At 35.8% G+C, this 15,292-nt stretch overlaps 1 protein-coding gene across 1 annotated transcript in view; it reads left to right on the forward strand.

Moving 5' to 3' along the window:
- Nucleotides 1–15,292, forward strand: part of LOC108977354 (hemicentin-1-like) — a gene marked incomplete at its 3' end in the record, with an annotated part of 131,538 nt that overhangs the window by 70,248 nt on the left and 45,998 nt on the right. The window contains 5 exon segments of the mRNA XM_018946974.1: nt 49–181; nt 3,788–4,002; nt 4,261–4,371; nt 9,181–9,393; nt 9,556–9,725. Coding sequence (XP_018802519.1) covers nt 49–181; nt 3,788–4,002; nt 4,261–4,371; nt 9,181–9,393; nt 9,556–9,725 — 842 coding nt within the window.

The following is a 15,292-nucleotide window of genomic DNA, read 5'->3' on the forward strand; positions in this document are numbered from 1 at the left end:
TGCACACTTTTCATTTGCTCATTTTCTTTTTTTGCTTTCTCTTTGCAGTACCTGCCAGAGTTGTTTGGGCTGCAGTTGGCAAAAGCGTCGATTTGCTGTGCGATCTAACGCCTCCGACGCCGCAGGACTCCGTGAAGYTGCTGTTGTGGTTCAAGGACTCCACCGGAATACCACTTTACAGGTAGTTAAAATCACTTAATCATTAGCTCGGACTACAAGCGCTCACTATGTTATTTATAAGTGCAGTTATTTGTTATACCGTTACACAGCCACACACACACACACATGCAAGTGCAATGTTGCATCACTGGCGAAAGCAGGCAGTGTACCGTTAACTGGCAAAAGGATCCGCAAATGGTTGAAAGGCTACAATGAAGGTTATAAATTTTAAAAGGAAATTGAAAACTCATCACTGCAGCCAACACCACACACACACACATACATGTGTATATACATATATGTGTGGAGATAGGCGCACCGTTAGTGGTTGGCCGCCATGCCAATTGTGCACAGGCAAACAAACAAATAAACAAAGAGAAATGGAGGCCTTTGTGGTTAAGGCTTAGGCACCTATAAACTTATACATACATGTGTGTATATTAGAGGGGGTCATTCAGTTTTTTAAAGAAGAGCATAAGCACGAAATCTTCTGCGAATTATTCTGCGCAACTTAGCCGAAGAGTTTGTGTTTGTAAAACCGGTTTCGAAGCAATGATTTTTAAAGAATGTTTAAAAATAGAAATAATCGGTTGCATGGGAGACATATGTTATAGTAGTACGATCAGACCGATTCTCACAAATAATTAATAGAATATCAAAATGCACTTACATATTAAATTTCATTCGGAAATCTCTTTCGAACAAGTTTTTATGATCTCTAAAAAAAATCGCCTTAAAAGCGGTTTTAGAGCCTTAGTCCCTTAGGAAAAGGTGGATATATAGAGCATTTTCCGCAAACGAGATTTTTCGGTTTTTTGGTTCCCTGTGAATCAACCAGATCTAATGTGTATATACGAATATAGTTATATATGTTTCTTTGTGTTCCATTAATCAGCTATTTTTATGCACTGAACCAGGAACAAGTCCCTCAGAAATTTGCACCCGTTATCTTCTCGCTAAGAATTTGCAAATTTGTCGGAATGGCAGATATCGAGTAACTATAGCATATAGCTGCCAAACAAACTAACCGAACCAAGTGCTTCTAAGACATCTTCTGTGTTCGTAAAGGGTATTATAGTCTAGGCAAGCGAAGCTGCTTTTTTTCTTATTCTCCACTTTTTTTGCTATTTTCCTCAACGCACGTGCTTGCGTTGCGGATCGGCTTGATTCAAGCCACAAATGTAGTCGTCATAAGCAGCGCCGGCGYCGCTTGTTGCCGTTGCCTCGGCTTTTTGTATCCTTTTCGTCTGCTGACGCGTTACGCTCACGTTTGGTGACAGACGCACATTAGGCTCCAAAAAGTACCGTTACGCATGCACGCCTACTCTCACACATATGCATTTATGTATGTGTGTGTGGTGTTCGGTAGACCGCAAACGCTAAGGTGCCAGTGTTCACACAATTTTCGTGACCCGTTTTCAATTTTGGTTTTTTCGCCATTTTAAGTTCACATTTTTGTGGTTTTGTCTATGCAATTTTCTGTATATATATACGTACTTTAAAAAGTTCGTAGTTGTTATTGTTTTTGTCGTATTTTCGTTTCTTCTTTTTTGAATACATTATAGTTGTCTAAGCGTGGGTTCTCTGATTGGGGGTGTCCTGGTTTGTAGACGCCATAGCTTATCTATTTATATCTTCGAATTACCATTTTAAAGCATTTAAGTCACAGTTACGTAAATTCAAAAATAATTTTTGAAAAAAAAAATTATACAAGTTTCTGAAAGGCATAATTATTATCAGTTCCCTTAATTTTCATCATTTTTTTTATGCAAATTTCCAAAGCAAAATTTATAATTTTAATACATTTTATTTAACAAATGGCGCAAAGGTTACCCTAAGAAACCATAAGTCATTTCCAAAATTTTTCTATTAAAGTTTTATACCAAATTTAAGTTTAAGTTTAAGTTTAAGTTCAAGTGTAAGTTTAAGTTTTTGTTTAAGTTTTTGTTTAAGTTTAAGTTTCAACAACGCTAATACGACTGCTCCGATATCGGCTATTGCTTTATGATTGAGCAGAACCAGCTGGCCTGGTTAAGTCACAGCTTAGCAAGAGACCTATGACCTATATATGAAAATTCTCACTATATCACTTGCTTTCGGTCACCTTGATCAATGAATTAATACTTCTCATCGACGGCGAGAATTTTAACCACGCTGTTCTCTGTTCAGAGATGAATTTTAATCGCCAATCCCGTCTCATAGAAAGAGCCGCTGAGATGTCTTTAATTGCTTAATTGTTAAACACTTTTTAAAAGAAAAACGAAAAACTTGCAATTCAATATCCTTTTCTTAAAGGGCAGAACTCTACTCTCGAGCTCGGACAAATATCTCGTAGTCATCTTAGATAAAAAGCTAAGCTTTATAAAGGATTTCCAAAGCTTTGCGAAACGGACCCTACTGCCTAAGGGCTGTTGGTCCAAAGTGGAGTTTATGACCCCACATTATCTATCGGGTTGTCATCCCCCTACACACATTAATTAACGTATGCTGTGGACATATGTTGGATGGCAATATCGAACAAGTGGTATATTAAATTCCTAGTAATAAGTGCCACTGCTGTGCCTTATAGGCGCTATGGAAACTACCTCAACACAGGCTCTAGTTGTTTTTCTCGACGCGTGAAGTATGAGGCAATGCATACTACCAGCAAGCTCATGATTTCAATGTAAAACTGTAATCTTATCTATTCAAATATTATAGTAGTAGATATGGATCTAAACAAAGTTAATAAATCACCGAAAGAATTCTTGAAATTTTTTGGTGTATATATTGATAAATATCCAAATAGTCATGCTAAGTAAAAGGTTATTAAATAATTAATATTAATTTTATCTTAATCGCTTCTCGTCCTTATGACTTAGATCAAAGTGTAATAATAGCAACTTTATCTTAGCCATTGCATACCAACATTGAACATTTCCCTATTAAAGCAAATTTTGTAAGATACTTTCAATCGGTTTAAACCAATTTTTGTTCAAAATATGATAAACCGCATTTGCGTGCACATATACTAAAGAATTTTACTTACAGTCAAACCAAGTTAAATTTTGTTCTCAAAAATTACTTKGAAATTATTTTCAACAAGTGTTTAACCTCAATTAAATCCATAAAATTTTAAGCTGAATATATATTTTTTCTTTAAGGTCTTTTAAGCTGTTATAGTGGTTTTTATGAAAGTTCCTATAGAAAGTGAGCATGCAGTTCCTATATGCTAAATATTGTTGAATTAATTGCATACATTTTTTTATTTCTACGCAAATAAATATTACTATAATCATCATATGTATATTGGATTTTTTTAATACACAATGTAGTAAATACAAAATAAATATTGCATAGAACGTTGCCTACATTTAGGGACGATATTAATAATATTTAGCGAAGTCGCACACCTAATCTGCTGTTAATTTCCCTTTTTTTTTTTTGCAGGAGAACGCAAAGAAATGATTAATATTTTAATTATCGAAACATACAAATATTTCATATACGCTAAACATTAAAATGAATTCAAATCGTACGAATATAATTCTAGCAATAACAATCTAGCCCTCTTATAAAAAATTGAAAAAGAAAACTTATGCTTTTAGTTATCGAAATTGAAAWTGATTAAATACCATCTTCATTGCAGCTTGGATTCGCGCGGCGGAAATATCAAATTAGCACCGCATTCGGCCATAGCTAGCGATTTGGGTCAGCGTTTGTTCTTCTCCATTGGCGATAATCTGAAGGACTCGCGCCTGCAGATACGCGATGTGAAGCCAACAGATGGCGGCATTTACCGTTGTAGAATAGACTTTTTCAATTCGCCAACACGCAACTTTAGAATTAATTTAACATTAGTCGGTGAGTGAAAGATGAAATAAAACACACAAAATTAAACACACACAACAGGATATCTTATATACCCGAAATGTATGTTTGTATATCGCACACACACACACATACGGTTGCGGGCAATTCAAAACCAATTGCTCACTTCAAAGCAAATTAATTTTATTTTACTTTCAATTAACCCGTTCTCTATGTTTGCGCATTTTTCTCTCTTTTTCGAATATCCTTCGTCGCTGCGCCGTCTCATAACTGCCACGCCTGCTTTCACAGTTCCCCCCGAGGAGCCACGCATTTTCGATGCACAAGGCAAGGAGATTGCCCAAATGGCCGGACCATTTCGTGAGGGCTATGAACTTTTTTTATGCTGTCAAGTTAAAGGAGGTAAGTGATTTGTTAACGTCAGTCCCTTTTTTAATCAACGCACACACACATGCTCACAAAAGACATACGTGTAATATCGCTACATGTTTCGGCTTGTACGAGTTTGTATATATGTGTACACGCGGTTTCATTTAGAACCGCATTTTTTTTTTTTTTATTGTGGGTATCAGTTTTATTCAATTGTGTTAACCTAAACGTGTTTCTATGTGTGTGTTTGCGTATATATGCAATTTAACCTGACACACATTGGAATGGAATGGGAAAAGTACGCTTTAAATTCTTATRGTTTTTAAGGCAAACTCGAAGGGTTTTTAAGTTAATAACCGTCATTTTTTTTTACAATTTTCGTGAAGTAATTTAAAAAAATTATTTCCGGCTATAAGCCGCACCAGCTTAGTCTTATACACTAAACTGTTCAAAGTGTACATACCCTCACGATATACTATTCCATATATTTTCTCTAGTGGTTTCTTTAATTTGCGCCACTAAAGCGCACCATGAAATTGAAAAGCAGAATATACCTTCAACAAAGAACTATTTTATTGACCCTCTCATAACTAAAAAACAGGAACGCATTATATTACAAACTGATATGTTAAAAGTCTAAAATTTCTTACTTAAGGTCAAAAACCTTCATTAGAACCGGTCAAAATCTATCATCAGCTGAGTTACAATATATTTAGGATAAATAAGAAGTAAAACGATTGAGAAAATAATGACTTGCGTTGTGCGTTAATAAATATTAAATAATTCCTAACAACAGATACTACCCTTATTAGCTTAAAGGTAATAAAATAGTTAGACTCTAATTTGAAATTCTATATTGAATCTTAAAGTTCGAACCTATATCATATTACCCCTAATATTTTAGTTAAGTCCACTTTTTCCATTCATCCCAATTAGAATTTTCAGATATTCGCCAAAATGTAGGCAACGACTACAAGTTTTTTTGTTATTTTGGAAAATATGACATTTTATGAAAACTATTGTAGAATGGTGGTGAAATTGGGCACAATTTTTTTTTGTTCCAAAGGCTTCTGGGCACATTTGGCCAGCTTATCAGTTAATGTCATCAACATCGGAAAAAGCATAGCAATATGTAGATTAAAAATAGACGGACTACAAACAACACCCTTTAAAAGATAGTACTCCTCCCGTATAAACAGCGCAATCTGGTAGAGAATATATGGCAGAGCTAGGGAATAACATAAATGTAAGTTATACACAYCAACACAAGAGAACCAACTCTAAGAAGGCCGAAAAACTTGCAATTTTGCTAAATTTGCTCCAGAAACACAGCAAAGAGTAAGCGTGAGAAGATGCAAAATTATTGGAAAACACCTAACCACAAATTTAAAAAATCCATTGGAGTGAACTCGACAAACAATTAAGTAAAAAGCTCTCTTTCTAGCCGTCATAAAAATACAAAAATGCAAAGAGATCAAAATTGGTATAATGACACACATAACACACCTTTATGGCGAGATACTACTCCTCTTACAAATTTTTCTGAGCATCTAAATTTTGCTCTACAGCCAAAAATATATCATGAATTTAAAGGTTTGTTAGATTTCGAGGTTCCCTACTTTTTTAAAGAAAAAACACACAAAATTYAAATTTAGTGGAGAATGTTTGTTGTCATTCGAAATAATATTCCTTAACATTAATCTGTTAAAGTTTATCTTTTTCAAAAATTGGCCGCGGCTACGTCTCAGATGGTTTATACGTTGAGTTCAAATTTTGATGACTATTTCGAGAATTTCGACTGATAACTGGCGAACGACACGCGTAATATTTTTTCCAAGGTCTAATTCGAAGGGGGTTGTCTGCGTAGACTTTGGACTTTACATATCTCGACAGGGAAAAATCTAACGGTGTGATATTACACGATGTTGGGTAATCGATCGGCCCAAAACGTGAAATTATTTGCTCACCGAAGTGTTCTCTCAATAAACCCATTGATTGTTATGATGTGTAGGACGTGGCGCAGTTTTGTTGAAGTCAAATGTCGTCGAGACCACGAACTTCAATTTCAGGCAAAAAATAGTCACCATTACTTTCTCGTCGCTATCATTTTTGTAGAAATATGGACCCTTAATTCCATTGGCCCACAAAACACATTAAACCTTGTTTTTATCTGGATGAATTGGCAGCTCTTGTATCTTCTCAGATTACTCTTTGCCACAAATGCAGGAATTCTGCTTGTTTCTTTACCCATTGAGCCAGAAATGGCCCTCATGGCGAAACAAAATTTGCGCCGAAAATGTCGGGCTTTTTTGGAATTTTTAAAGAGCGATGCGATGTCCCTTGCAGAAAATGTATTTTGTATGCTTTATCGACGTCAAATGCTCCAAGTCGTTCCATAAGTCAGTTCGAGTTGYTGCCAGCTGCTTCTACACTCTCAGCCAAACAATACTGAAAAAACGTGACATGACATCTTGACGCGAATCACGCGTGGTCTATTAGAAAAAGGCTATTGAAAAAAGTACGTCTTCCAAGATCACCCTATACTTGTTTTTCTATATATACATATATACTAAAGTATAAGTATACATACTATACGCTACTTAAAGAAATATCAATTTTGCAATATTTAAAGCCACTTTCAATCTCTCCTTCCGCCCTTTTATATGTTATTTTCTGCCCAACAACTAAAGTTGATTAAGCTTTGCTAAATTTTTCTGTGCATTTTCGCATCAATTGTAAAAGCTGAACTGGATTTCCGGCTAAAACTAATCTAAGAATCAATTGTATATCCACTGAATCCGAGCAACCCACGCCAGCGCATAAAAATATATTCAGTTATTTTGCTGTCGGCAACTTTTCAACGTAGGTGCCCTTGAAAATGCCATAGCACACTTTGTTAATACAAACTATTTTACTCTTCGTGTACCCACTCAACTCGTGCCTCACACACACACACACGGCGTCGTAGAAACTTCGCGCTAAACGAGTTCCATGCGTGGAATATCTAACAGAGCAGCGCAAAGTAATGCGTTTGCTAGCGTCCGAAATTTTTGTTTATTGAGCATACACACATATATATGTAAATATACATTATGGTAAAAAAATTCGAACAGAAGTATGTTTGTGCATTTCTTGTTAAACATGACTTGGGATGCACGTGCGCTGGCGGCATCTCCGTTGTTGTTGGTTGGTGGCTTGTGGCCAAACATGACCATGACAACAATTTTTTGTACAACGATGATTCCATTCTTGTTATCTAATTTATGCTGACATTTTTTCCAATCGAGCGTGCATGTTTGAACCCCCTTCAAATATAGATTGTATTTGGCGGCATTAGGGTAGTTCTGAAGCAGGCGCTATTTCTGCTCTCTCTCTTCATAAGCGGTATTAAGTTTTGATTTTGATCACAATTGGAGGTGGTTAAGTGAGAATTCGGATTACCCTGTAGATACACAAATATTGTTATATTTCTTTATCGAAACGCTAAAATCTTTGATCTACAGAGTAAGTAGCAACAAACTCTTAAAGCAGAGTATTATAAACTATATTTTTTTTTAATTTCCTTTAGTACTATGGACCACCCTAATACTTATTGATGCATATGCTCCTTTTGAAAATGCAAAATTTGCWTGACTAATTTTTCGTCTTCAACTTAAAACCTGCAAGAAAAGTGAATTATTCAGAGACATMATCTATTCCTGGCTTTCACACACACTCATCTTCGTCTCTCTTATATACAATATATTTACATAAATTAGACAAAAAAAAAAATAAAAAATAGACAAATTTGTATTGTTTATATCTATAAACTTATTTGCCGCCGCACACACTGTCGAAATGATAAAGACAAAAGTAAGCTGCAAATAAGCAACAATGTTGCGTATACGCAGCGGTGRCATTCCTTTACTTGTTTCCACTTCGCTCCATATATGTCATTTGATGTGCCAGCTAGTGCGGCGATATTTAGTTGTATGCACATATGTATGTATGTGTTGTTATTTGTTGCATGTTGTTTTCTCCACACTTTCTTTGTGTCATCGAATTTCTCTGAATTGCTACGCTTTCTTCGCTTTTACTCTGTGCGAAGTGTTGGTTTTTTAAAACCAGATTGCTGGTATTTGCTTGTCACAGAGATTGGCATTTCTTTGTAAGCGTTATCGCACCATTTTGATCGCAGCAGCTAATCGTATTTTGTTTCTTCCCGAGTGCACTTTGCATAAATATTGTGAATATTGGATTTCAAGTGGAATTTAGCAAATAGAGCTAAGCTTTTGTAAATAAAATGACAAAGAAAGAAAACAACATATTTTGCTGTTTTTGCACTAGGGGATAACTATTTGGTGCACTTCCGATTCAGTACTAGTTGAGACAATGTTGAAATCCATGCGAAGAGCATGRCACACAATAATACGAGTGCTTTACAGTATTATTCTAAGTACACTATTTTTGGAACTCTTATAGTTGTTGCTTGTGATAATATTATTATTCTGAGGATGGACAATATAAGCTTAGGTTTGGGGAACACACTCTCTATACTGAGTATTTCGGTGAAGCCTATTGTGCAATGGATGCCACGGCACCCTTAGTTTAGAAGAGAGATCCAGAAAAATTGTGGATGTAATAGAAATTTCAAATCATCTTTGGTGAAAGTGTGCTTTTTGCATTATATAAAGTTCGCGAGAAAGATCAAATATTTTAGAATTTATCGGAAAAAAGTCCAAAATATCCCACCCACTTAGAAAAAAGCGGATCTCAAGTACTTTTTATGAGTGTACGATACTTTTTAGTTCAAATTTATACAATATATTGTAACTAATATACATTTTCATTCCATCCTTCCAGGTCGTCCAGCGCCCAAAGTCACTTGGTGGCGCGATGATGTCGAGCTGAAGGGCACCAGCCACACGTCTGTGGAAGAGGGTGCCACAGTTATGGTGAATCAGCTGTTGATTGGCACCACGACACGTGACTATTTCGGCGCGAAAATCGAGTGCCGAGCGCAGGGCACTAAACTGATAGCGCCGGTGGTGAAGGATGTAACGGTGCAGGTGCATTGTAAGTGAACTTGTTGAGCAATTATACATATTTACTTATATATAAATAYACATATMTMTTTAGAAGTATATATATATCCTCCTATATTTATCATATATCAAACAGTTTGCTCGCAGTGCCATTAATTAATATGTATGCCTGTGTTTATCTACTTTTCCGCAGTGAAACCGGTGCGCGTGAAAATCCTCACAGCCAATGACCTGCTAACTGCCGGCCAGCCTGTGCCTTTGCGCTGCGATTCGTGGGGTTCATATCCGGCGGCGAAGATTACATGGCTATTGGACGGCGAACCCATACGGAATGCGGAAGTGACTGTGCATAGCGACAGAGAGGTTCGTATTTCACAACGCATATGTTTCACACATACTTATGCATTTGCGTCTGCGTATATACTACATATGTGGCCATTTCATAAATATTTATTTCTTGTGCGTAAATGTGTATGTTTGCATGCTGAGTTGGCAAAGTGAATGCTTCAGCAGCGGATAATGCGGCCTTTGAATCGCATGTAATTTTTCTTTACATGCCAAGCTGATGACTCGACAGAAAAAAATGTGGAAATGTAAAACGTTAAGATGAGTTGAGCAAATATCACTCGATAGAGACTTTAAAAAAATGAAATTTTTCCTCTCAATTAAGTTAAAGAAAAAGGTGAAAGGGAAATAAAATTGAATTTGATATTGATTTAATTTTATAAAGGAACTACTATAGCCTTATTGCCTTAAATATGGCTAAGGATGATTTTCACTTCTTGGTTAATTTTTAAAAAATGTTGTCTAAAAAGCAAAATTCTTACAACTTCTCATTGTGTTGCATAAAAAATAATCCGATGCATTTTATCRTTTTCAGCATACTAAGTTTTTGAAATTTCTCTAGATTTGCACGAACAAAATCATTTACTTTACCAAACCAATTATTAAATATTAATTTCGAATCAGATTTGGGATGGATTAGTTGAATCATAGATTATGGAAATTTCATAATACACCTAAATTTTTTTCTATAAAATTAATTTTGGTATAACCGACGAGATTTTAAAACCACAAAACCTAAGGGGTATTTTCTCTCACAAAATCTGATTACTTCGCAAAATTTTTCCTTTAAAATATTAGTTCAATCGAAATCAATTTCTTGATTTGTTACAAATTCCTTACAGTTTATGTTTTCGCTTTGGSTAGTTCCACGACCACCAATCCACTTAGTTGTTCTAGTTAGCAAGATATCAAGTAGTAGCCACGCTAGCAAGGTCTAGTGACTAACTAAACAAATGTTCAACAAATACAAATAATAAGTTAACAGATGTATCGCTCATTCAATTAAATATGTAAATTTCTTTTGAAACCATCTTCACAAGTTTATTTTATAATTGATAACTTAATTCAACTATAAGAGAAAATTTAAGAATTTTCTTAAACAATAATATAATTTTATACATAACAAACTAAAACTAATATTCTGACTCGATAATTCTGTAAACCATCAGCATAAATACAGCTGCATCTTCCATTTCGCACGGCTGGAATAACATAWCTGMTCCCGAAGYTCCAAMCATTGGTCTTGATGAACGCTGAACTTATTCAAGCCCTGTTTTCCGGACACAGTAATCTGTTGTTTTCTTTTTAACTTGTAATTTGGATAGCAGTTCGAATTTTTTCGATAGCAAACCAGTGCTTGTGGAATCACCTTTGGTATCCCTTTTATATCTGAAATGTTTTCGCTAGCTTAAAGGAAGCAGATAGGGAAAAGCGCAGGTAGAGCAGTGATGCAAGTGATCAAGTAGTTAACGTTTCTTTTGTTCACCCTAAACCAGGTACCTGTTATCACAATTTTATTCCAAATATAACTGACAGTTCGAATTGCGGTTGCGATCTTTTAAAAGGCTTCCATAAAAAGAAAATATAATACTATTTTATCTTTTGTTTTTCGACAATTGTTGGTTATGTAGTTATTGTGCCAAGAAAAAACAAGTCAATACCTTTTTATCTATTGTTACCTATACTACATATGGTCTGCAATGCTCTTAAGGTCCAACAATGTTTATATCTCTTTATAATCCCACCGATGGGTCACGCACTGAGGTTTCATCTGGTTTTGATTCAGAACTATTTTTGTTAAATGAAATCAAACTACGACCTCTASGCGCACTTTGACATTTGCCTTTACTATTTACTGTTCTAGGAGCTGCCAGATGAAACTGACTACTAAAAACTGTACCGTCCTCAAGGTGTTAAACTTTGGGCCGCATGTTTCGTTGGAAAAAAATATAATTTTGTTTTTAGTTTCTGAWACCCCAAAAGTCCGCTTCCTCTATTTTAAAGCAGACGCGATATTTACATAATATCAGAGCGTTTTAGACAACGAATTTATTTTCAACTTCAATTAAGAGTTGCACCACGCCTTAATTAAAACTTGTCACTAAAGGCTAAAGTGTGTATACCTCAAGAGCCTTGCTGAATTTCCTTAAAACATTTTGGGAACATTTGCTGCCCACTTTCTCGCTTTAAATTATAGCAACAGCTCTATTATTTTCAAATAACTATAAATTTTATGAATAAAATAAGGTTGTCAAATAAAATAATACACGGCAGCTAGTTTAAGTTTTTAAACCGATTCCAGCTACCTCGCCCATTCCGATCCCTTGTCATGTGTCATATGCATTTGATCATACGTAATTTTTGAATAATAATTTGATTTAGAGGAAGAATATCTACTTGGGAGATTGGATTTTAAAATGTCTGAATACAAAGCTGAAACTCTTTTCAGGAGGGAAATATCTGCAATGATCTGACATGTTGTTCAGAACCAAACCCTGTGTATTTTCTGTGAGCAGAGCAATTGTTCAACTGAAAAATACTTTGACAAGTGATGAGCAAATAATTAGTACGCTTGATAACTATAAATTCACTACAGTTGGTGTGTGACTTTGATGAATATATCACAAGAGGCCTAAATGTAGGCAATACCTTAATTTTAATTTTTTGTATACGATTTCGATCATATAATGCTTTAGTGTAGGCAGTACAGTTTAAGTTTTACTTTTAAAACTTATATTCGCAGCAATTAGCAAACTTTGCATACATTTAGGTTAAATTGACCTGATACAAACAAACCGAAAGAAGCAAACTTTCAAATTAATTTCGAAACCACAAACAATATACCGGCAAAACGCTCCAAAGCTGAGATTGAATCGATAAGCAATTAAAATGGCTTTCCTCTTTGCTTAATGCGTTGTAAGCTGAAGCTCAAATGCGCATATTACTTGAGTAATGCCAGCACATATTGCACTCTCTTATTCCCAAAATGAGTGCAGCTCGCACACRCCACTACACAAACTAACTGAAAGTGCACCAAAATTCTTAAGGGAGTTAGTTTCGTACGAGTGCAGCCATTCGAAGTAAACAAATGCACAAAACGAAATTGAATTACAATAAAAATAGTAGCCAGTAAAAAGTAAGTGCATTGTGGCCGTGCGAGCAACTACAACAGCAGCTCTCTATTTCATTCACTAATTTTCGAAAACAATTTCACCACAGACCACCAGTGCTTGTTAAGTCGGTAATGTGAAGCGCAGCAGCATTATATAAAAAGCATTCGCCATTGTTCGGCGCACAAAACAAGTACTGCAGTAGAAAACAACGAAAACATAGAAGAAAAAATAGTGTGTATGTGTATGTGCATTAGCAATGAGTGAAAGATGCATGTCTGGTKGGGCCAGTGGCCGCCCAAAAGCAAAAGTAGCCGCAACCACAGAGCTCCTCATTGCCATTACATCAAGTCCTTTTGTCAATTGTCAACTGCTGAAATCAACTGAAATGAATTCGCCCGAGGAATWCAGCTGAGTGCTGCATACACTACGCCACTCTTATTACTTTTACGACTAACTGAGCAAGACGCACCACTACAAACACAACCATGGACACAAGCGTTGCTACGTATAAAAATGTAGTAGAGGAATAAATGTGGATATTTGCTTGGTTTCGGACACTCGGGCGGAGGCTGTATTGRCTTGAACATAACTAAGCGCTTCCGCTGGCAGCGCGCAACACAGCAAGCAGAGCAACGCATAACATAGTAAAGCACAACTTAGCACAGCATAGTGATTGCATTTGTATTGTGTATGCTTGTGTGTATGTTTAAAAGTGACTGTGGAGCCAACTGGAGGTAGGGAGTGGGGGCAGTGTGACTACACAAGGGAATGGCACACAAATTTCTTCAAGGCCATTTGAATTACGAACTTGATTTTTGGGCAAATTTCACTTAGTGCACTCAGAGTGGTTGAAAGCCAAGCACAAAAGGCAGGCGAACTCAACGCATACGTTCACAAGCACAAACACATACGTGCTTAAGTAAGCAGTGAAAGCCGCCAAAGTCGTGTCATTAAATCATTACAAAACATGAAAGCAAACGAGGATGACAAAAGAGGCGCAATAATCGGACATAATGGGTACTTCAAAACACATATACACACATATACATACAAATATATAATTGTACACATAAATGGTATGTATGCACTTAATGGGCGCATAGTAAACGAAATTTAGGGAAAAGTGGCTTACAAGCAGATCCGCAAGTACATTGACGCTCACCGACAACAATTACAGGCACAAAAACAATGAGAGACGCCACACAACCGCACACTCAACTATCTAATCAAGGTGGGCGAAGTATTAGCGCAAGTTGATGGCGCACACCAATCAGCCCTATCCGAATTTGTCGCCAGCTAACGGTATTCAAAGCCACCGCAGCAGCCACATTGCTAACGGAAGCAGCGACGACACCAAYTGCAATAAGAAACAGCCTGCAGCTGAGCAAAGCAAACGAAAAAGCGAASCTTAAGCAACTTGTGGGGAAGGAGGGTAAACGCCATGGTGCGAGAGGGGARCTTTTAGTAGCGAAGAATGCTCATGTTGCTTAACCTAATTATGTCATCTCGTCTGATCTCATCTTCGTCAGTACAAGACACAGCGGCACACTCACACTCACACTCTCACACACATACACATACACACTTAGCGTAAGGCATCCTTGCTGCATACTTGTAATGGTTAGCCGTTCGTTTGTTGTTGCTGCTATTGTTGTGSAGCCAATTTGTTATTTGACTTTGTCCGTGATACACTCACGTCACAGCATACTTTTGCCGACATTTACAAATGTACACTCACAAACACTTGTATGCATACATATTACAATAAGCCCTCCAAACCTCCGTTCACACACACACATACACACGGACACACATGCAGTTTGGTATGCCACTTTGCCTGGGATCTCCACTGCTCTGCTGCTATCTTGTGGGTACCACATAAGTGTGTAAGTGCCGGTACTTAAAGGAATGTCACCATTGCCTGCCAAATCGTCGCACAGTGGGCCTGTTTGCGGTTATAAAAGACTATAATTAGTGATTTAATTGATTTGCGTTTAAATGTCATTCAGTGTGTCATATTAATTCTTGTGCTGCAAATGGAATTTTTCGTTTCTATTAATTTCAGCTAAATCGTTATTGGTTAATTAAATAAATGGGTTAAGAAATTTCGGTCTCATTAAATTTAAAAAAGATTTTATTTTATTGATTTTCTTTAATTATTACTTTTTAATTAAACAAATTGTTTCGAAATAATACATAGTACATATTTCTATTAATTACTTTTCATTCCAAAACTATTTCAATAAAAAATTGTATTTAAGAAAAATAAATTTTTCCCTCTGAATTTAAATATTGCTTATAAGTTGTGAGTTAATAAAATTAATTTTTTTTCTCAAATGGTCTTTTCAACTAAATTTGAAATCTGTTGTTTTCTTTTTTTAATTAATTGAACAATGTTAAAAAATTACATGTTTTTAATTAAATTAACTTCTTTTAAAATTCAAAATTATTATATTTATTTCTTAGTTTTTT

Source organism: Bactrocera latifrons, unplaced genomic scaffold (assembly GCF_001853355.1).
Source record: "Bactrocera latifrons isolate USDA-ARS-PBARC rearing strain unplaced genomic scaffold, ASM185335v1 scaffold_88, whole genome shotgun sequence".
In the NCBI taxonomy this organism is placed as follows: domain Eukaryota; kingdom Metazoa; phylum Arthropoda; class Insecta; order Diptera; family Tephritidae; genus Bactrocera; species Bactrocera latifrons.